The sequence below is a fragment of the Saccopteryx bilineata genome, chromosome 3 (genome assembly GCF_036850765.1).
Source record: "Saccopteryx bilineata isolate mSacBil1 chromosome 3, mSacBil1_pri_phased_curated, whole genome shotgun sequence".
NCBI lineage: Eukaryota > Metazoa > Chordata > Mammalia > Chiroptera > Emballonuridae > Saccopteryx > Saccopteryx bilineata.
The window spans coordinates 130,772,512-130,796,215 of NC_089492.1; the positions used below are offsets into that span (position 1 = coordinate 130,772,512).

At 43.1% G+C, this 23,704-nt stretch overlaps 1 protein-coding gene and 1 non-coding gene across 2 annotated transcripts; both read left to right on the forward strand.

Moving 5' to 3' along the window:
* The first annotated feature begins 7,765 nt into the window (after positions 1–7,765).
* On the forward strand, positions 7,766–23,605 carry MTHFD2 (methylenetetrahydrofolate dehydrogenase (NADP+ dependent) 2, methenyltetrahydrofolate cyclohydrolase). The gene is made up of 8 exons (XM_066264785.1): positions 7,766–7,912; positions 13,435–13,619; positions 14,758–14,880; positions 16,583–16,735; positions 17,181–17,288; positions 19,650–19,742; positions 20,104–20,229; positions 22,503–23,605. Exons 1-8 carry the CDS (start codon positions 7,812–7,814, stop codon positions 22,664–22,666), a joined length of 1,053 nt encoding a protein of 350 aa, XP_066120882.1. The 5' UTR covers positions 7,766–7,811; the 3' UTR covers positions 22,667–23,605.
* Positions 18,545–18,620, forward strand: TRNAS-AGA (transfer RNA serine (anticodon AGA)). Its single transcript has one exon. It is a non-coding gene; the product is annotated as a tRNA-Ser (tRNA).
* Positions 23,606–23,704: the final 99 nt, after the last annotated feature.

The window sequence follows — 23,704 nt, forward strand, 5'->3', positions numbered from 1 at the left end:
AGCTATTTAAGTTATAGCTTTTCCTGTTATTGTCTGATTTTCTTTAATGTGTTAGTAACAATCCTCTGAACTATTACTTTGTTTCTTTCCTATTCTTTGCCTGGAAATTTAGGCAGGGAACCCCTGGTGGATTTGACTACAAAATTTCTCATGCAGCTACTGAGAGAAAATTTTCTCAAGGAGATTTTGTTTAGTCCCATCCTTCAATCCCTTGGTCACAAAATGCCCTGACTAAAATCAAGCAGGCATCTTTCTAATCTGGTTGTGCTCTGAAATCCCAGGTTTTTCTCTGTTTTGTCTGGTTGATCTAATTCTTGTTTCTGTTTAGTCTTTGTTTAATGTTGTCTAAAATGTGTCTGTTTTTAAGGCCTGAATTAAGTTCTTGTATGCAAAAATTGGAAATGCTGGCTCTAATATTGAAAAAAATTAAATAAAATTACTTTAGAATTACTCCTTACTTTGTAAGGAGTGCTCCTTTAAATTTAAATAGAATAGAATGTAGATCCTTAACACTTACTAATTTGGTTAGTGCATTGTGAGGTGTGTTCAGAGTTAGGAGTCAAATAGCAATTCAAGTATTAGGATTAATCAAAGTTATATGTTATATTTGTGTTTTTGTGCATAAATTGTCTTGTTTATGCGTAATGCTATACTCAGATAGATAAAACAAAGAAATTGAGCAAGATTAAGCAGGGCCCTAATAAATCATTTTAAGAATTTGTCTCAAGCTGCTTCAGGCAGTTAGAAGAATAGTATTAGAATGCTAATTCTGCTTCTCAGGCCTAACCCTGAAAAAGGGACCCCAAGAGAATTGAGGATTCAGCTCCACTGATGCTGCCTATTGGATTCAAAAAATAGGTCAAGAATGCTCTGAAATGGAACTAACAAATAAGGGCATAAATTTAAAGGACTTTTAGACACTGGAGCTGATGTATCTGTTATTGCTAAGCTACATTGGCCTCCTTCCTGGCCCACTTATGCAGCAGCCACAGAACTATGAGGTATAGGACAGAGTAAATCCCCTCAACTAACCTCTAGTTTTTTTTCAATGGGAAGATAAAGAAGGTCATTCTGGACTTTTTCAGTCTTATGTACTCCTTGGATTGCCAGTTAATTTTTGGGCTAGAGATGTTTGAAAAATATGGGAGCATTGCTTGTCAGTCCTAATAGTTTAGTCAGTACTCAAATGCTTGATCAGGGATTTTTTCCTACTAAGGGACTAGGGAAAGAAAAGCGGGGAATTCTCACCCCCATAGAAGTGGCACCCAATACCGGAAGGCATGGATTAGGATATCAAAATTTAGCATAGGGGCCTTGGTAGCTCCTGCTACCCCAATAATTCAGTATGCAGATCCAATTACTTGGAAATAACTTGGAAATCCTGTATGGGTAGACCAATGGCCCCTTTCTCAGGAGAAACTTAAGGTAGCTGCTCAATTGGTACAAGAGCAGTTACAGCTTGGGCACATTGAACCTTCTAATAGCCCATGGAATACGCTTATATTTGTTATTAAAAAGAAATTAGGAAACTGAGGCTATTACAAGATTTGAGAGCAATAAATAAGACTATGGAAATTACGAATCCTTTCTAGCTCAGACTCCCTTCTCCTACTGCCATTCCATGGAATTTTCACCTTGTAATTATTGACTTAAAGGACTGCTTTTTTACTATTCCTTTAAGCCAGCAGTCCCCAAACTACAGCCTGCGGGCCGCATGTGGCCCTCTGAGGCCATTTATCCGGCCCCCCCAGCACTTCCGGAAGAGGCACCTCTTTCACTGGTGGTCAGTGAGAGGAGTGGCAAAGCACAGCGTTGTTCACGTACAGCACTACTTCCGGTGATGTGGGATGCACATGTCACGGCTCCAGAAGCGCGTCATATGGAATCAGACATTGACTATCTCATTAGCCAAAAGCAGGCCCGTAGTTCCCATTGAAATACTGGTCAGTTTGTTGATTTAAATTTACTTGCTCTTTATTTTAAATATTGTATTTGTTCCCGTTTTGTTTTTTTACTTTAAAATAAGATATGTGCAAAAAAAAAAGGCCTGACCTGTGGTGGCGCAGTGGATAAAGCGTCGACCTGGAAATGCTGAGGTCGTCGGTTCGAAACCCTGGGCTTGCCTGGTCAAGGCACATATGGGAGTTGATGCTTCCAGCTCCCCCCCTTCTCTCTCTCTGTCTCTCCTCTCTGTCTCTCCCTCTCCTCTCTAAAATGAATAAATAAAAAAATAAATTAAAGAGTTAAAAAAAAGGGAAATGACAAGTCATTTAAAAAAAAAAAGGTATGTGCAGTGTGCATAGGGATTTGTTCATAGCTTTTTTTATAGTCTGGCCCTCCAACAGTCTGAGAAACAGTGAACTGGCCCCCTGTGTAAATGTTTGGGGACCCCTGCTTTAAGCCCTCATGATTGCAAGCGTTTTGCATTCAGTGTTCCTTCACTTAATTTCCAGGCTCCAATGGAGCAATACCAGTGGAGAGTTTTGCCTCAGGTATGGCTAACAGTCCTACCTTGTGCCAAAAATATGTTGCTCAAGCTATCTCTCCCGTACAAAGGCAGAAACCCTAAGGCATACATAATTCATTATATGGATGATATTCTTATTGCTCATCCAGATAAAGACACTGTGCTGACCATTTTGCAACAACTAAAATATGCTTTGAAAGAATCAGGACTTTATATAGCTCCTAAAAAGGTACAGCAATATTTACCTTTCTCTTATTTAGGACAAATTATTGAGGGACAATAAATTTGTCCACAAAAATTAGAAATCAGGACGGATCATTTGCAAACTTTAAATGATTTCCAGAAATTATTAGGAGATATTAATTGGCTTAGATCTTCCTTGAAATTAACTACCGGGGAAATGAAGCCACTTTTTGATATTCTTAGAGGCTTGGCTGAACCAGCTTCTCCTCAGCTACTTACAGCTGTAGGACAGCAAGCTTTAAAGCTTGTAGAAAAGGCCTTGCGACAAGCACAACTAAAACACATAAATCCTGAAGAACCAATTGCCTTACTAATTTGTCCCTTGAGTTACACTCCAACCGGACTATTGTGGCAAGCTTCAGGTCCTATCAAATGGGTTCATTTAGCTATTATTCCTAAGAAAGTTTTATCTCCGTATTTTGATCTTGTCGCCTCCTTGATTATCAAGAGGCATAGATGACTCTTACAGCTTATAGGTTTTGAGCCTCAGCTGTTGTTCTTTCTTTTTTCAAAGGATCAACAACAATAACTCTGGGAAACTTCCACAAAATGGCAAATTGCTTTTGCAAAATTTACAGGCCAAATTGACTCTCACTACCCATCTGATAAAATAGTTCAATTTTCATTAATTACTACATTTGTCTTTCTTAAGACAATTGTTAATGAGCCCATTTCTGAAGCACCTACAGTCTTTACTGATGGGTCCAGCTCAGGAATGTCAGGCTTAATAATCGATGGACAAGTTTATACTGAAACAGTCGCCTTAAAATCAGCTCAAAGAGTAGAATTACATACCATTATCATGGCTTTTCAGCATTTGCCATGTTCCTGTATACAGACAGCAAATATTTAATTACGGTTGTTTCCACTGTAGAGACTGCTGTCTTAGGGACAACTACTGATGAGGAACTATTACAGCAATTTTTCCTTCTTCAAAGACTTGTATGTCAACACAGAGCTCCATGTTTTACAGGACATGACATATTCGAGCTCACTCCATGTTCCCTGGAACTTTAGCACAAGGGAATGCCCTTGTTGATCAAGCTACCCAAAAGAAAATTATTGGAGCAACCATGACAGATCAAGCAATCCAGTCTCATACTATTCATCACCAGAATGCTGCAGCCCTGCGTAAACAGTTTCAACTTTCTTGGGAAGCAGCACTGTAGATTGTTAAATCCTGTCCAAGATGTCCTATACTACAATCTGTCCCGTAGTTTGAAGTTAACCCTCAAGGACTCCTACCAGGACAACTTTAGCAAATGGATGTTACTCATATACCTTCATTTGGCAAACAGTCCTTTGTCCACGTTACAGTGAATACTTATTCTGGATTTATAGTAACCTCTGTCAGAACAGGAGAAGCTGCTAAGCATGTTTATAGCTCATTGTCTGTATACATTTTCTAATATTGGACTTTCTAAACTGATGAAAACTGACAATGCTCTTGCATATGTAGGAAAAGCATTTACTATATTTTGTTAGAAGTTAACATAAAGACAAGTATTTCTTAAAGTCAAAATATTATAAAGTGTGCTCAGCAAATGCTTGAAGGTCAATTGTAAATAATACAAAAAAGGGGGAGTCATATCCTGGAACTCCTGCAAATCTACTTTATCATGCTTTTTATGTTAAAAAGTTTCTTTTGAATGCTGATGTACAGGAGACCCCAAACCTCTTTCTCCTGCAAATTTCTACCCTCTTTTATTTGACCCAGCTAATAACACTGTTTTGTCTTTTTCCAAATAGCTCCAGATATATGGAAAAAGTTTATATAGGCAGATGAAGATGCTCAAACCCCTCGGCGAGATCTTCTGAGCATGGCTTTTAAGGTCTATAATGACCAAGAGGCAGACAAAGCCCAAAAGAGATCAGGTAAAATATCAGCTCTTGGCATACACCCTTAAAGGCTGCAACACCCTGAAGGGGCCTCATAGGACTCCACCCAAGCCCTGCTTCAATATTGGAAAGGAAGATCATTGAGCTTTAAAGACTGCCATGCTTCTCGGCCCCCACCAGGGACATGCCTCTGCTGTGGTGAAAAAGGGACACTGGAAGATAAGCTGCCCCCTCACTCCTCTAAGGGAGGGTTCAGTCTCTTTCAGCCCTGCTCCAGCCATCTGTGACCTAACCTTGCCCAGTCTGCTGGGACTTGCCACTGAAGGCTAAAGGTGCCCAGGGCCAGCGGCCCCATCTCACATCACTGTGGACGAGCCTACGGTATTTCTTTCAAGTAGCAGGTAAACTGATCTCATTTCTTATGGACACAAGGACCACTTACTAGTCTTGATTGAATATTCGGGTTTTTACTCATCCCTCAAAGATCTCTGTTGTGGGTGCTGATAGTCCTATTTTCTGCTGCTTTGTTTATCTCCTTTATTCCTCTTGTCTCAATGCCCCATGACTATTTTTGGCTGAGACCTGTGCCTAATTTAGATGAATTTACCTCTGCCACCCAGCATAGTGTATCCCAAGGTTCTCCTCACCACCTTCATGGCTGCAAAACTCCAGGAAAGGGACCCCTAGTCTCATCTTTCCAGGCTGAGGAGAACAGGGGCTTCATTTCCACTCATGCCTGCAGATGGCTTTTCCAGTTTACTTGAATCATTACCAGCTAGAAGCAGCAGTCATTGGGACTTGGACGCTAGCTGCAAAGTGTAGAGATGTGACAATTCCAGTGCCGTGTGGACTTTTCCTGGATGTGTTCCTGGACTCCTGAACTTTTTCTGGATGTATTTCCTGGGCTCCTGCTTCTTGTGACAGCTCTCAATGGGACTGAAGTGGGGTTAGGTTGCATCTGCAGGGATATGGAATGGTGATGGTGCCAACATGGACTTGGTGAAATTACATTAACATATTAAGGACTTTTAAAACAGCAAAGACTCTGTTATAGATCCTGCTGTATTGGCTAAAATTTTGCTTATCTAAAAGGCTTTAATCCCTTTAATACTTCTTTGGATATCTGTTAGCATTGACTATACTAATTTTGTGTTTATTTTGTATTTTTTCAGTCTGCCTCCAAATTAGAATCTGGGAAACTAGGAAATCAGATGAGAGCAAATCTCGGCACACAAATTAAAAATAAGAAAGAAAAGGAGGATATGTGTTAGATTCCTTTTTTTTTTTTCTTTTTGTATTTTTCTGAAGCTGGAAATGGGGAGAGACAGTCAGACAGACTCCTGCATGCGCCCGACCGGGATCCACCTGGCATGCCCTGCCCACCAGGGGGCGATGCTCTGCCCCTCTGGGGTGTCGCTCTGCTGCGACCAGAGCCACTCTAGCGCCTGGGGCAGAGGCCAAGGAGCCATCCCCAGCGCCCGGGGCCATCTTTGCTCCAATGGAGCCTTGGCTGCAGGAGGGGAAGAGAGAGATAGAGAGGAAGGAGGGGGGGGTGGAGGGTGGAGAAGCAAATGGACGCTTCTCCTATGTGCCCTGGCCGACGCTTCTCCTATGTGCCCTGGCCGCCGGGAATTGAACCTGGGTCCCCCGCACGCCAGGCCGACGCTCTACCGCTGAGCCAACCGGCCAGGGCCTAATATGTGGTAGATTTCAAGTGGCAAAAGCCTTTGTAAATTCGAGGCTTAGCAAAAGGCTAAGTTCTCCTCCCCCTCCACCTCCATATTGGGCTATGAAGCTATTTACACTCATCCCTTAGCCCCACTTCATTTGCTAGCTTAAGTTGCTGGAAGCAATTTACATGCCCTTCCTCTTACCCTTTGTTTGTTCAGATGCTGGTTGATTTCACTTATGCATGGTGGAGGGGATTCCTGTTTATGCCTTAAGAAAGTTTCTGTTTTTGCCTCAGATGTGTGCCTTTGTATCAAAGACTTCCTTATTTGCATATGGCTATATAATAAAGCAAACTGGGGGCTATGGGTTCTCAGATATTGCAATTAGCATGGAAGAGGCCTCCAGATCCCATCCTCTTTTCTCAGTGAGTCTATTTTCTTAATTCCCAACTGTTCTCCCTCCAGACCCAGAATTACTAGCCACGCTAGTCTGCAGCACATTTTATCTGACGTGTGTGTGTGTGTGTGTGTGTGTGTGTGTGTGATAGAGACAAAGAGAAATAGAGAGGGATAGATAGGGACAGACAGGAAGGGAGAGAGATGAGAAGCAACAATTCTTTTCTTATTTTTTATTTTTTTATTTTTTGTATTTTTCTGAAGCTGGAAACGGGGAGAGGCAGTCAGACAGACTCCCGCATGCGCCCGACCAGGATCCACCTGGCACGCCCACCAGGGGCGAGGCTCTGCCCACCAGGGGGCGATGCTCTGCCCCTCCGGGGCCGTTGCTCTGCTGCGACCAGAGCCACTCTAGCACCTGGGGCAGAGGCCAAGGAGCCATCCCCAGCGCCCGGGCCATTTCCGCTCCAATGGAGCCTTGGCTGCGGGAGGGGAAGAGAGAGACAGAGAGGAAGGAGGGGGTGGGGGTGGAGAAGCAAATGGGCGCTTCTCCTATGTGCCCTGGCCGGGAATCGAACCCGGGTCCCCCGCACGCCAGGCCGACGCTCTACCGCTGAGCCAACCGGCCAGGGCCACAACAATTATTTGTTGCAGCACCTTAGTTGTTCATTGATTGCTTTCTCATATGTGCCTTGACAGAAGGGGGTGACACCTCAGACCGAGTGACGCCTTGCTCAAGCCAGAGACCTTGAGCTCAAGCTGGTGAGCCTTGCTCAAACCAGATGAGACCATGCTCAAGCTGGCGAACTCAAGGTCTACAACCTGGGTCCTCCTCATTCCAGTCCAGCGCTCTATCCACTGTGCCACCACCTGGTTGGTCTTACTCGACTTTTTATCCACTCTTTACAGTGAGTGGCACACAGCCAGGAACCCAGATATTTGTTCAAGCAACGAGTGAACAAACGCTCCCGTTCGGTGACCCCAGTATCTAGCAGGGCTTGCCTTCTGCAGTCACCGCCTGGCCGGAGGCTTCCAAGCCTTCCAGGGCCTTGCTCCGGGCTCTTCTTGTTCCAATCACAAGCAAGGCTTTAGAGGACAGGGGCCAATGGGTGCCGTTCGTAGGCGGGGCCTGACAGCGCCGGCGGTATAATCGCGCTACCCGCGCGCGCGGGGCTTCATCTACACCGGTGCGGGCCATGGCTGCCTCTTTCCTCGTGTCCACGTTTGCCACCCGGCTTCTCCGGCCCGCACAGCACCGCCGCTTCCGACATCGTCCCCTCCACTTCTCGGCAGTTCGGTGAGAGTCGGGAGTTGGGTCAGTGCCGAAAGCCGAAGGGAATGGAGCGCAGGGTGCCGCCTGCGCTCCTGAGGGACTCCAAGGGACTTCCTGAGCATCTCTGTCCCGGGCGGTGATGGCCACCGAAAGAAGTGTGGTGGAGCGACGTGGCAGCCGAGCGCGGCCGCAGCCAGCGACCTCGGTGCTCGCTCGGCGGGGTGTGCTGTTACCCGGTGCCCGCCTTTCGCGGCGTCGCCCTTTCCCGGGGCCAGTACGCCGGCGGGACGGGTCCTCCGGAGCTGAGCTAAGGCATTGGCGGGTTCTGGGGCGCCCCGATTTACGAGAACATACAGGAGATACTGGCCAGAACCTGCCGGCTGCCCTTGGCGGTGACGCGAGATCCCTTCTTGGGAAAAGCAGAGATGTTGTGGCGAGCGCCGGGAAGGGTTCAGTTTGAGCAGCCTTCAGCGACGGTCCTTTCCTGGGACCCTAGCGGCGAAGGGGGTTGGTGCAGTCTGATGAAATCCCGGAGCCGCCTCGTTTCCTGGGTACCGCACTTCCCCCCTCCTGCGGGAGGTGCTGTGGCTCCCGCTGCTCTTCACGCCGCCCCTTTGACTACCAACAGGCTTTGCCGCCCACCCAGCGCTGGTCAGTGTCAGGCAGAGTCAATTGAGGTGATAAAATACCCAGGGTGGTGGGGGCGGGGGAAGAGAAGGGAAGCTCTGTTTGCGTTTCCATAGGGAAGTAATAGGTTTTTTTCCTGTTTTTTTTTCCTGAACCTCAAACTCTTACTCTTAAACCTAGATTCAGGAGTGTGGGGGTGGGGTGGGGGGAATGTGATTTCTCGTCCTAAATCTGTGCGTTCTTCCTTCCCTCTTTAGAGCTTTTGCGTTGTCAGAGACCTAAGTCTTGTAACAGCAACCCTTTCTTTCGTACGTATGCTGGGCTGTGCGAATTCAGAGATGATAGAAACTGTTTATTCTGTAGTGGAGCTCACCTGTCAAGAGGTAGAACACACACGTGTGTAATTTCCTCTGGTGTAAAAATGTTATTAAAGACATTGCCAGGGTGCTGTAGAAGCACAGAACGCGGATTATTGCGCTCTTGAAAGAAGACTTGGGAGGGAACATTCAAGGCTTGTCTTGGTCTGACCCTGACCTACCTCTCCAGCTCCATCTCTCATTACTGTGTTTTCCTCCCTTCCTGAGTTCTGGCCACATGGGCCTGTGGCTTTTATGATTGAATAGAGATTTATAAAGATCTTCTAATTAAATGATTTTCATCCTTTTTTCATTTCATGGCACACAAACTACTGAAATTCTGAGGCACACAATCTGACTGAAAAAACAGATATAATATTGATTCATTCACCCTGGATGGCTATTGTTGTTGGATGTTGTCATTTTTTTTTATTTGACAATCTAAGGGAAAAGGGACCATTACAAATGACTGCATAGTCAGGTATTGCATGTTATAAAAATTCTTGCGGCACGCGAATGTGCTGTAGCACTCCTGTTGAAAATCACCACTCTAATTCATTACCTAAAGAACTGGACCGGTTTGCTTGCTCTCCAGTAACAAATGCCCTCCTTTCACTTGCCTTTCTGAATGAACGGGTAGACTTACACTTTTCTGAAGACAATACTCCATTTGGTGTTCATGGTTTCTCTGTATTGCTTTGCTTACTGCTGGCTGGTAAAACCTTTTTTTTTTAAATGAGTCTACATGTATTCATTTTGGGAGGTTTGGTGAAGGTTTCACGAACATAAATTCATGGTTAGAGAGAGAATACTGTAATCCAGGAGAGAGTGAGGTACAGTTATAGGGAAAAATGGATTTTGGAGCCAGAGGTTTGTGTTTGTATCTTGTTTCTGTTCTGAGTTTCCCCTTCTGCATAATAGGGTCATTATAATACCCTGAAGGTAACTGGGAGTAATGTATATAAAACTCTTAGCAAAATATCTAGTATTTAATAGATGTTAGTTCCTTCCCACTTTGTGTCTTTCTTCACTCATTTCTGGTTCCATTTATTAGTGGATAATAAAAATTCTTTCTAAAATAACCTGACCATGAATACACCTGATGTTAATTTTTTATGATGAAAATTACAGGCCCTGGCTGGCTTGCTCAGTGGATAGAGCCTCGGCTGGGTGTGTGGATGTCCTCGGTTTGTAACCTGGTCAGGGCACACATGAGAAACAACTACCTGCTTCTCTACCCCTCTCACAGCCAGTGGCTTGATTGGTTTTGGCATTGGCCCAGGGTGCTGAGGATAGCTTGGTTAATTTGAGCATTGGTTCCAGCCGGGGGTGGGGTTGGGGGTGCTAGGTAGATTCAAGTCAGGGCTCATGGGAAAGTCTGTCTCTCTACCTCCCCTCCTCTCACCTAAAAAAAAAAGAAAAGAAAATTACAATACTGTAAACTACTGAATTAGGAGGAAAGTGAAGATGCTACTGACTTGGATTTTAGTTTTGAATTTTATTTGAATAATCCTCATGACTTTTTCTAGTTCATAATTTTAATGGAAATTTTTCTAAACACATCTGTGAAAGCACTTATTTGCGAAATAAGTATTAGCTAATACAGTTAATACATTTTGGATTTCCTTGAACTGAGCTGACTATATTTTTGTTTATTTGAGGATAGTAGTTACTTTATCTGGCCTTTGGCCGGAAAAGATGATGGGAAGTTATGTAATGACTCACTTGCAAGACTGTGTTTCACATTTTGCAGAGTCTTGTTATGCAGAGGAGGGCTAAAACAGTTACATATGAGGAATATTCAGGAACAGTGCTTTGTGGCTTTTTTGTGTGTGTACTTGTTACACTTTGACAGGTTTTCTTTTTTATTAAATAAATTGACATAACATACAGAAGCTTCTTTTGGGACTTGGCACACTAGGTTCTCCCAGAACCCAGTGTCCTTAACTTTAGTGTATCATTCTTAGTCCAAATGTGCTATTACCATTTTCTTTGTTTGTTGCTTTCAAAAGGTAGTTTTTCATGAAGTCTTCACTGAATATTTACATTTGTATCCTTATGAGTATATAAATAGATAAAGATATCTATTTCATATTAAGGATACATACGTATGTATGTGTGAATATAAATCTAACCAAGAGAAGAGAGTAAGAAATTTTTATTGCATATATATGCTGGATGATTATATAAATTATTTTATTCAATATTTCCGTTCAGTATAAATGAGTACCCTAATGTCTCTGTAAATAGTCTTTCACTCTATAGCAGGGGTCCCCAAACTACGGCCCACGGGCCGCATGCGGCCCCCTGAGGCCATTTTTCCGGCCCCCACCGCACTTCCGGAAGGGGCACCTCTTTCATTGGTGGTCAGTGAGAGGAGCATAGTTCCCATTGAAATACTGGTCAGTTGGTTGATTTAAATTTACTTGTTCTTTATTTTAAATACTGTATTTGTTCCCGTTTTGTTTTTTTACTTTAAAATAAAATATGTGCAGTGTGCATAGGGATTTGTTCATAGTTTTTTTATAGTCCGGCCCTCCAGTGGTTTGAGGGACAGTGAACTGGCCCCCTGTGTAAAAAGTTTGGGGACCTCTGCTCTATAGTGTCCTAAGCTTGCAAATGCATTTCTGGCCTTCCTGGTGGGTGGCTGTTCCTGGTACTAATATAGATCAGAATGTACCTAGGGGTATTTGTATCAGTAAAGCCTTTTTATTTTTATTTATTTATTTATTTTTTTTAAGAGAGGAGAGAGAGAGGGAGAGAGAGATAGAGAGAGAGAAGGGGGAGGAGCTAGAAGCATCAACTTCCATATGTGCTTTACCAGGCAAGCCCAGGGTTTCAAACCGGCGACCTCAGCATTTCCAGGTCGATGCTTTATCCACTGCGCCACCACAGGTCAGGGCAGTAAAACCTTTTTAATGAAGTCCCCTTCAACTTTAATTCTGAAATGAATTTGTAAATATTAATATGTTTTTAATTCCTTGATGTTCCATAAGTATATATATATTAAATGTTGTTATTATTTTGTGCTATGCTAGTACTATTCCATAAACTCTGGGTAAAAATATTTGGTTTGCTATAAAATTATGTCTTCTTAATAACTTTATAAGATGCTAATACAGAATAATATAAGGTTTAAATATAAAACTACTGCATTGTATCTAAGACATTGAGATTTAAAATAGTTATTTAATCATAATGCAAATAAAAAGCAGGCACAGTCTTAAGACTGTTACAACTTTAAAATTCTATTTTAATTAGCAGGACTTGAGAATTGTGGTAATCATATCTGACCATACAAGGTATCCAGTGCCTTGATGTTATCCTTGGGAATAAATATGTGCCATAAGGAGTAACACACTTTTAATTTTTCAAACAATTGTGTTTCATTGGTCTTGAGGTTGGAGAATTCCTAAAGACATCCGAGGACACAAATCTAAAGGGAAAGACTTGTTTTCAGTGGTGTCCTTTTGCTTATAGAACAGATGCATTACTTTAAGCAATGGGAACTTTATTGTAAGGATTTGTGTGGAAATATGAAAACCAGGAATCTCCCATATTGGAATCAAGGAAGAGCTGTCTAACCAGTTCTTGTTGGGAAGAGAAAGTCTTTCAAAGATCTGAACATGGTTTTGGTGACTAGAGTTTCCTCCAGATCCTAAGTTTCCTTATTGCCTCACTCCCAACAGCAGTTTTCCCTCAAATGTGACTGCCATTCTCTCTGTCATAGGACTGGGTGCTAACAACAGGGGCAAAACTCAAACTACAAATGGTATGTTAGCATTTAGGAAAAACTAACTTCATAGTAGAGATGGGTCAAGTAAAACAATGCAAATTAAAACAATGATTTTGGGTGGGGTGGCCTATCAATCTGTGAATGATCAGGAGGCAGGATGCTCTTGCATTAAAAGCCTGGACTCTGGGTTCAGACAGAGCTGGATATGAGACCCAGCTTCGCCAAGTACTAGCTGTCAGTTCTTTAACTCTGGAAGCTTCAGATTAATGATAGTAACTGTTTCAGTCAACTTTGTCCTCCTAAACATGTAGCTGGATACAGATTTACCACTTTGAACTTGTTCAGATTTCATTTGTTCCTCAGATTAGGAAACATGTATTTTAATCTAAACTTGTAAGTTTGGGGGGTTTTTCCCCCGAGTTATTGAGAAATAATTAACACACATCACTGTATAAGTTGAAGGTGCACAGCATGGTGGTTTGATTTACCTATTTTGTGAAATGATTCCCACAGTGGCCATGGTGTCATATAGATACAGTAGAGAGAAAAATTATCCCTGTGATGAGAACTCTCCAGATCTACTCTATAACAACTTTCCTGTATACCACACAGCAGTGTTAGCTGTAGCCATTGTGTTGTGCATTCCATTCCTGCTACTTATGTATCTTATAACTGGAAATTTGTACCTTTTGACCACTTTCCTTCAATACCCTTCTCCCACTTCTGGAAATTTTGGATATTTTATAACACTGTTTTGTAGTCTAATCTTTACTTTTTATAAAAAGTCAAGCTAGTATTTGGTTTTGTGATTCTGTTGCCTTGTGCAGAAATGAAGCTGTTGTCATTTCTGGAAGGAAGCTTGCCCAGCAGATCAAGGAGGAAGTGCGGCAGGAGGTAGAAGAATGGGTGGCTTCTGGCAACAAACGGCCGTACCTGAGCGTGGTTCTGGTTGGCGAGAATCCTGCAAGTCACTCCTATGTCCTCAACAAAACCAGGGCCGCTGCAGATGTGCGTATGTGTCACTCTCAGATTCCAGCTGCTTTTCAGTTTAGGTTTATTTGAGGCAAACTCCACTATAGTTTATTATTCTTTTTTTCTGATTAGAAACACAAGCAGAGGAGGCTAATATGAATGGACTATAGCCAAGTCTTTGTCAGAAAGAAATCAGGGTGTATCTATTGGGGAAGCTTATAGACTAGGACAGTAGGAATATGGTTTATTTTATCTTTACCTTGTTTCTTAGTGTTAACATTGGACAGATGGCCTTGAACACCGTTTACTTCTGCTTTCATTGAGTGATGATGAGCGTATCTGAGGTGTTTGAACTCATGTAGTTCAAGGCAACAGTGTTTTGGGAGGAAGACTGAGGAGACTCAGTGATATAACCTAGAATACAGCATAAAGTTGAAGAAAATGAATGACTCTTACTTCTGGGAAGTAGTTTTTTATTTCTTCACCATTGGGTCCAAAGCCATTTAAATCGTGCAGTTAGATGTGGTTGGAGTTTTGAATGCAGAAGGTGCAGGTCTGGGTGATGTTAGATTTGTGTTCTGAGTCTTACTATACCACAGACTTTGTATGGGGCTGTGCACAGTGGGTGGGCTCACCTGTGGGCCAGCAGTCTGAGCGGGTGCCTTGAAGGGCTGTGAAAGTGCTGGTGAGGTTAGGCAGTATTCCTGGACTGAGCCCTTGCTATACTCTACTTTTTTTTCAATTGGCATACTTTATTCTTTATTACTGAAGATTGAGGTATCCTGCTCTTCTCCTGGAAAAGGAAAGCCCCTGGAAAATATCAAGCCATTCTTTCTTAGGCACTGGGAGGTGCCGTGCTGCAGTGGGAAAGAGGAACTTTGGAAGGGGAAGATTGGCTTTGTCACTAGCTGGCTTCTTTCAATTTTGCTGTGTCTCAGCCTCCTGTCTGTAAAATGAGATTAATGAGGATTATATATAGAAAACATCAAGCTAGCATTCTCTAGTGTACATATGTGTGAAGTTATTGTTTTAGGCTTCCTTTGAGCTGATTCAAACTTTTTAATTACCAGGCTGGATGTGGTAATACAAAACTTTAATGGTAGAAGACTGGCAGGCAACATACTTAGCATTGCTCATTAAATGCCTTGGTATTTTTTAACTTTGAAATTTTCTTATAGGAATCAACAGTGAGACAATTGTGAAACCAGCTTCAATTTCAGAGGAAGAACTGTTAAATTTAATCAATAAACTAAATAATGATAATAATGTAGATGGCCTCCTTGTTCAGCTGCCTCTTCCAGGTGAGTTTTGGACTCCACCATTTAAATGATTTCTGAGGAGTGGAGAGGCTTGGTTACTTTATATAGCTGGCCTTATGTGAGTTAGACGTAGAGGGGAGGTCAACTCAAGAGAGTGAATATTTTGTTAGATATGGGACAGACCTGTTTGCCACACTAAAATATGGGATGTTGATTATTTTTAGCTGGTCATGTTCAATAAAGAAAAGACTCAAGAAACACCTTTGACCTTCTCTGTAATTGCTTAAAAGAATTTAGACAGAGGCCTGCTCCAGGGAGGGAGATAGCATCACAGATTACTCTAGTTTTTTTTTTTTTGTTTTTTTTTTTCTTTTTCTTCTTTTCCAAGTGAGAGGAGGAGAGATAGAGAGACAGACTTCTGCCTGTGACCCAACCGGGATCCACCTAGCAACCCCTGTGTGGGGCCGATGATCTGCTCAACTGGGGCCATGCTTGCAACTGAGCTGATTTTTAGCACCTGAGATGGAGGCTCCATGGAGCCATCCTCAGCACCCAGGGCCGTTGTACTCAAACCAATTAAGCCATGGCTGTGGGATGAGAAGGGGGGAGGGGTGGAAAAGCAGACGATCACTTTTCCTGTGTTCTTTGACCAGGAATTAAACCCAGGACATCTACATGCCAGCTGATGCTCTACCACTGAGCCAGCTGGCCAGGGCCAGATCACTCTAGTTTAATATGAACTATGTGTGATAGGAATCTAGCAAGGCCCTTATGATCAAAGTCTTCTCTGTGTCCTCCTACTGTTAAAGGTGGCCAAGCAAACATTTCTTTTTTTTTTTTTTTTTTTTTTTTTGTATTTTTCTGAAGCTGGAAACGGGGAGAGACAGTCAGACAGACTCCCGCATGCGCCGGACCGGGATCCACCCGGCACACCCACCAGGGGGCGACGCTCTGCCCACCAGGGGGTGATGCTCTGCCCCTCTGGGGCGTCACTCTATTGCGACCAGAGCCACTCTAGCACCTGGGGCAGAGGCCAAGGAGCCATCCCCAGCGCCCAGGCCATCTTTGCTCCAATGGAGCCTCGGCTGCGGGAGGGGAAGAGAGAGACAGAGAAGAAGGAGAGGGGGAGGGGTGGAGAAGCAGATGGGCGCCTCTCCTGTGTGCCCTGGCCGGGAATCAAACCTGGGACTTCTGCACTCCAGGCCGATGCTCTACCACTGAGCCAACCGGCCAGGGCCAACATTTCTTTACCAAACATTAACTTTTCCATTTATCTCTATGGGAACTACCTTCCTGCCCTTTGCTGTCCCCAACCACAAGCCTGCTTCTCCTGAGCTTGAGATGGTGTAGGAGCTTTAACTGCCCAGTCTGTCCTGGGTCTCATGTTCTTATGGAGTCCCTGTTGGACATTTTTCTCCTGTTAATCTATCTCATGTTAATTTGATTATTAGTCCAGCCAGAAGAATTTAGAAAGGTAGGAAAAAAAATAATTTTCCTCCCCCACGTCAGAATACCAATTACTCCTTGATTTGGTATTAAGCTCTTGATTCAAAGAAGCAGTACGGGGAAGCAGTTGTACAAGGGGATATTGGCTTTGACTGGTGTGTTCATTCTGTGCTGATGGAAGAAGTAAAGCATGGAGGCAAGAGAGAACGGGTTTGCGCAACAAACCAGATAAGATGGAATCAAGCAGTACTAACTGTGCAACAGTGACCAAAGGCCACTGCTCTGGTTTCTTTTTCAGAGCACATTGATGAGAGAAAGATCTGCAATGCTGTTTCTCCAGACAAGGATGTTGACGGCTTCCACGTAATTAATGTGGGGCGAATGTGTTTGGACCAGTATTCCATGTTACCAGCTACCCCATGGGGCGTGTGGGAAATAATTAAGCGAACTGGTAGGTATATTCCACAGTTGCATGTGTGTTAGTATTATAAAAGTAGTACTTGCAAGTGGTAAAAGAGTGAAAATTCCCACCCTTGACCTCTAGTCCTACTCCCTAGAACCTTTCTCTTTCAGCAGTTGCCTACAACTGGTTTTGCTGTTTAATCCAGAAGCCTCAGTGAAGGAAACTTAAACTTTAGTAGTGGTGATAGTGCACATTCATGCAACATTTTGTAGCTTAAAGAATGTTTTCTTTAGCCTCTACTATGTGTAATAAGTGATAGGGCCAAGTGACTGAAGATTCGCTAAGCTCAGCGACTTCCTTCATTGTCACAATTTAGATTCACATCCTAGGCCATCTGCCTTCCTCTTTCCTTGGTGCCCTAGATGGTCTGAAAGTGCTTTTAATGCAAATAAATACTGGACATATATAGCTGATGTATATGTTTTTTTAATAGGCATCCCGACCCTAGGGAAGAATGTGGTTGTAGCTGGAAGGTCGAAAAATGTTGGAATGCCCATTGCAATGTTACTACACACAGATGGGGCACATGAACGTCCTGGAGGTAAGTAAATTGCTTTCAGAGGAGTGTCCTCTTCTCCCCTATGGGACAACCTTCAGAAGCTTTCCTGTGGATATTTGGAAGTGTTAACTTTGTTAAACTTCCAGGAAACATTGTACAATATTGGTTGTAAGTGTGTTAACAGACATTTGGGGTACAGTCTTTGTAGAGGCTGTATTCAATGTCAGTTGAGAGTTTATATTCGTTTATTAAGGAACTGGTTCAGAAATGGATATGCCTCAGAGATAAATTTGAGTATAAGCATGGTTGTAGGCAATTAGAAATTTTCAGTTATAACTTTGATAGTTGGAGCTAAGAAGCAATTCTAATTCAAAATTAGTATCCTGTTCAAAGATAGTATGTCATTTGGTAGAAAAAAAAAACTTAGACCATTGCAAAGGATTGAATTAATAGGATTGGAATGTGTCATTATGTCAAATTCTGTTATCATATGTGATTATCAAATGACCCTACATGATTATATCAGAAATAAGGGCAAAACTAATATTTCCAGATATCTTTTAGCACACTTTAAAAAATACCTTTGGCCTGACCTGTGGTGGCGCAGTGGATAAAGCGTCGACCTGGAAATGCTGAGGTCGCCGGTTCGAAACCCTGGGCTTGCCTGGTCAAGGCACATATGGGAGTTGATGCTTCCTGCTCCTCCCCCCATCTCTCTCTCTCTCTTTCTCTCTCTCTCTCTCTCTCCTTTCTAAAAAAATGAATAAATAAAATAAAAATAAATTAAAAAAAAAAAAAAACCTTTGAGTAATAGTGATATTTTGTTTAGAAAAGGTAAAATTCTTAAAAAACTGTTAAATAGGATAAGAAATAAATCTGGTTATATATGACTCCAAAGAGTAGAGGTAGGACTAACATGTAAAAATTACAAGAAATCGAGCCTGACCAGGCGGTGGCGCAGTGGATAGAGCGTCGGACTGGGATGCGGAAGGACCCAGGTTCGAGACCCCAACGTCTCCAGCTTGAGTGCAGACTCATCTGGTTTGAGCAAAGCTCACCAGCTTGGACCCAAGGTCGCTGGCTCAAGCAAGGGGTTACTTGGTCTGCTGAAGGCCCGCGGTCAAGGCACATATGAGAAAGCATCAATGAACAACTAAAGTGTTGCAATGTGCAATGAAAAACTAATGATTGATGCTTCTCATCTCTCTCCATTCCTGTCTGTCTGTCCCTCTCTCTGACTCACTCTCTGTCTCTGTAAAAATAAATAAATAAATAAATAATTTAAAAAAAGTACAAGAGCCCTGGCCGGTTGGCTCAGCGGTAGAGCGTCGGCCTAGAGTGCGGAGGACCCAGGTTCGATTCCCGGCCAGGGCACATAGGAGAAGCGCCCATTTGCTTCTCCACCCCTCCGCCGCGCTTTCCTCTCTGTCTCTCTCTTCCCCTCCCGCAGCCAAGGCTCCATTGGAGCAAAGATGGCCCGGGCCCTGGGGATGGCTCTGTGGCCTCTGCCTCAGGCGCTAGAGTGGCTCTGGTCGCAATATGGCGACGCCCAGGATGGGCAGAGCATCGCCCCCTGGGGGGCAGAGCACCGCCCCTGGTGGGCGTGCCGGGTGGATCCCGGTCCGGTGCATGCGGGAGTCTGTCTGACTGTCTCTCCCTGTTTCCAGCTTCAGAAAAATGAAAAAAAAAAAAAAAAAAATATTACAAGAAATCGAGTATTAATTAAAAAAAAAGGAAGAAGGGCCCTGGCCAGTTGGCTTAGCGGTAGAGCGTCGGCTTAGCAGTAGAGCGTCAGCCTAGCGTGCGGAGGACCCGGGTTCGATTCCCGGCCAGGGCACACAGGAGAAGCGCTCATTTGCTTCTGTGCCCATTTGCTTCTCTACCCCTCCGCCTTGCCTTCCTCTCTGTCTCTTCCCCTCCCGCAGCCAAGGCTCCATTGGAGCAAAGATGGCCTGGGCGCTGGGGATGGCTCTGTGGCCTCTGCCTCAGGCGCTAGAGTGGCTCTGGTTGCAACATGGCGACGCCCAGGATGGGCAGAGCATCGCCCCCTGGTGGGCAGAGCGTCGCCCCCTGGTGGGCGTGCCGGGTGGATCCCGGTCGGGCGCATGCGGGAGTCTGTCTGACTGTCTCTCCCTATTTGCAGCTTCAGAAAAATGCAACAACAGCAACAAAAAAAAAAAAAAAAAAGGGAAGGAGGGAGGGAGGGAGGAAAAGAAAGAGAAAGAGAGAGAGAGAGAGAAAGAAAAGACAATTGGCTGTCCAGAAAAGAGAAAATATGGTGCACTAATGAAGCCAGTTATTTTCTTCAGAGATGTTGAATTTCTACAATGGTTTGCCTAGTTGACACCTAGTCCAATCCCAGCTTTGATTCAGAGATCAAGACATTTAATTTTTAACTCATAGGTGATGCCACTGTTACAATATCTCATCGGTACACTCCCAAAGAGCAGCTGAAGAAACACACAATTCTTGCAGACATTGTGATCTCTGCTGCAGGTAAGAATACCGGGGTGGGGGGTGAGGTGGGCAGAAGGGCCTCAGAAGATGGACCTCTTACCTTAGGTTTTGCTTGCCTCACTGCCATTCCATTCATCAGTACTCTAGGATGACACTATGAGCTGCCTACAAAGATGAGTAAAAGTTGTGGTTGGAATAATGGTTTCTTTCATTTCATTATAGACTTGACGGATGAATGTTATTTCTATACCCTGAAAAAATTGCTGTTTATGAAGTTTCCTTGGTTAATAGTGTGTGTTCTTCTGGGTCTCTTGAAATCGAGATTAGATAAGATAAGAATCTTAACAGGTGGGATCTTTTTTTTCAGAACTAAAGTGATCATTTCTTTCTCCATTTCTAGGCATTCCAAATTTGATCACAGCAGATATGATCAAGGAAGGAGCAGCTATCATTGATGTGGGAATAAATAGAATTCAGGATCCTGTCACTGCCAAACTCAAGTTGGTTGGAGATGTGGATTTTGAAGGTAAACAGTATAATTTTAAAAAAATACAGAATCAGGCCCTGGCCGGTTGGCTCAGCGGTAGAGCGTCGGCCTGGCGTGCGGGGGACCCGGGTTTGATTCCTGGCCAGGCACACAGGAGAAGCGCCCATTTGCTTCTCCACCCCCTCCCCCTCCCCCCTCTCTGTCTCTCTCTTCCCCTTCTGCAGCCAGGGCTTCATTGGAGCAAAGATGGCCCGGGCGCTGGGGATGGCTCCTTGGCCTCTGCCCCAGGTGCTAGAGTGGCTCTGGTCGCGGCAGAGCGACGCCCCGGAGGGGCAGAGCATCACCCCCTGGTGGGCAGAGCAGTGCCGGGTGGATCCCGGTCGGGCGCATGCGGGAGTCTGTCTGACTCTCTCCCCGTTTCCAGCTTCAGAAAAATACAAAAAAAACCCAAACAATCAGCATGACCTGTGGTTGCGCAGTGGATAAAGCATGGACCTGAAATGCTGAGGTCTCTGGTTCAAAACCCTGGGCTTGCCTGGTCAAGGCACATATGGGAGTTGATGCTTTCTGCTCCTCCTTCCTTCTCTCTTTTACTTATCGCTAAAACAAATAAATAAAATCTTAAAAAATATATATCTACATAATCAATAAATACTATATTTAATGGACATTTAGGATTGACCATTTACTTTTTCTTTAACTTTTAAACTTGTGTTACCCTGATAATACCATTCAAAATATTTTCCACATCAAGAGCAACCTTTTTACAGAGGCAGAGATAGACAGGGACAGACAGACAGGAGCGGAGAGAGATGAGAAGCATCAATCATCAGTTTCTCGTTGCGTGTTGCGACTTCTTAGTTGTTCATTGATTGCTTTCTCACATGTGCCTTGACTGCGGGCCTTCAGCAGATCGAGTAACCCCCTGCTGGAGCCAGCGACCTTGGGTTTAAGCTGGTGAGCTCTTTGCTCAAGCCAGATGAGCCCGGGCTCAAGCTGGCGACCTCGGGGTCTCGAACCTGAGTCCTTCCTCATCCCAGTCCGACGCTCTATCCACTGCGCCACCACCTGGTCAGGCAAGAGAGCAACCTTTTTAAAAATTACAGACATTCTAGAATTATTTTAGGTGTTTATATCATATAATTATGGAGATCAGGTATAAATTATACAGGGAATTGTTTTTCCTTAGGACTATTTATAAAACAACTTCAAGATTTTTAAAAAGTCTGACTTTCTTTTTTTAAGTGAGAGGAGGGGAGATAGACTCCCACATGTGCCCTAACCAGGATTCACCCAGCAATACTTGTCTGGGGCTGAGGCTTGAGTCAACCAAGCTATCCTCAGAGCCTAAGGCTGACACTCGGACCAACCAAGCTATCTTCAGCACCCTGGACTGACACTCGACCAGTTGGCTGTGGGAGAGAAACAGCTAGAGAAGGAGGAAAGGAAAAGAGAAGCAGATAGTTGCTTCTCATGTGTGCCCTGACTGGGGATCGAACCTTGGACATTCACATACAGGCTGATACTATCCATTGAGCCGACTGGCCAGGCCCAAGTCTGAAAATCTAATGAACTATTGAGTCTCCTAAAAAGTGTTAGAAATGTCTCATTTTCACATTAAGAGGAGATATCCCAGACTGGATTGTTAAAACAGTCCAGGAAAAAGCCATGTTCTTGAAAATTTGGACTTTGTTAGTAGGTAGCTATCTCCTTTCAGTTCTTTAGGTATTATGTTTATCTGAATTTTATGTTGATAATCCCATTTCTAGCTTTGTCTTTCTTTTTTTTCCTTAGCTTTGTCTTTCTATTAAAGCAGTCATACCTAAGCCAGATACCTAAGTATTTTTTCTTTGATTGGATTAAAAAAAATCTTGCTTCTTACTTTCCAGGAAATTATTTTATTTAGTACTTTAAGCAAAAAAATATAAATAAATATATAAATAAAATTAAGAAAATGTTTAAGCAGGTATTAATTGAGGTAATGCTTGTTATTATAGGTACACCTCCAATACAGTTACCTACTGAGTGGTTTCTTTTTAAGTTGATTTAATATGGATGAAAGTGTGGCTGGTAGGTTACAGATTATTGAGATGTATAGTCATTGAGAAACTCTGCTTATTATGTGCATGTTATTTTATTAGTATGTTCAAAAACCTTTACTCTTAGTAATTAGATGTGATTTTTTTTATGAGTTAGAGGCTTCTGAAGGTGCATAATTACTGCCTTTTGTTTGAATGTTTCTTCCATGATATGTTAAAATACATACATTTTCTATTATCATAATTAAAGCAGTCTGTCTTGTGTCTATATAGGCGTCCGGAAGAAAGCCAGTTACATCACTCCAGTCCCTGGGGGTGTTGGTCCCATGACAGTGGCAATGCTCATGAAGAATACCATTATTGCTGCAAAAAAGGTGCTGAGGCTTGAGGAGCGAGAAGTCCTGAAGTCTAAAGAGCTTGGAATGGCAACTAATTAATATGTCTTTATCATAAATAGTACTCCAGGCCAGTTCAAGAGGCAAAACAGGCCAATAGAAATGCAATATTTTTATTTATTCTACTGAATTGGTTATAAACAATGCTTTGTATTTATTGAGAGCTTAGATGGTGGATTTTAGGGCACATAGCTCTGCAGTATCTCACCAGGGAGCACCCCATTATCATGCTGGGTCATGTGACCTAGCCATAAGTGAAGCCATAAACCTAATGATTACCATGGGGACATTGTCACATTGAGAATGGCTGCTTAACTTTGTCAGGCCACTTCAGCTACAATTTACCTTTTCTAGGATTGCATTTCCCAAGTGCTACTCCAATAAAAGTTGCTACTCACTTTAGGTTCCAAACCTTTTGAGTTCAACTGGTCAAACCAAAGGAAAAATGTTGCTAGAGAAAATTAGGGTAAAGGTTAAAAGGAAGAATTACTAGTAATTGAGTAGAAAAATTTACCCTAATTTTATACCTACTGACTGATAACCAGAAGAAAAGCTGCATGTTAATAGCATCCTGTCATTTTATGTCTTAGTCATTGGGGAAATGTCTGCGGTTGTTCCATGTGCTGTTCGCCCTGTTTTATGTGTGTTACCATTCATGAGGTCTCCCCATTTTAGTTTTCTGGGATAAAAAGGCTTATTTTATAAATAATTCATGTGTATTGTCATATTTGGTCTTTCCTATATCCTTAAACTTCATTGTTAAATTTTTGTACTATTTTTGAAAATGAAACTTGGGCTTGATAATTGTTAGGGCAGCTTGTTTAAGTATGCCACTTACTTTTCCACCAAAGAATTGTCAGCAGCTGCCTGCTTCTTTCTGATGTACCTACTGGCTTTCCCCAGTAGGTTTTTGAGAGTTGCATTAATATTTAATTTAATCAGACTTTCTGATTAAGGATTTTTTTAAATAAAACATTTCTGACTGGTATGAAATGAGTTTATGAAATACTGTATTTTCTCTGCTATTGTATTGTCTTAGTTATGACCTCACCATAGTTAATTTCTCTCATTGGATGTAAT

Bases quoted from the DNA above. Each gene is read 5' to 3' on its own strand.
- MTHFD2 (XM_066264785.1), top strand. From the start codon at position 7,812: ATGGCTGCCTCTTTCCTCGTGTCCACGTTTGCCACCCGGCTTCTCCGG. The intron at 7,913-13,434 runs GTGAGAGTCGGG...TGCCTTGTGCAG, and splicing joins CTCCACTTCTCGGCAGTTCG to AAATGAAGCTGTTGTCATTT. The intron at 20,230-22,502 runs GTAAACAGTATA...GTGTCTATATAG, and splicing joins TGGAGATGTGGATTTTGAAG to GCGTCCGGAAGAAAGCCAGT.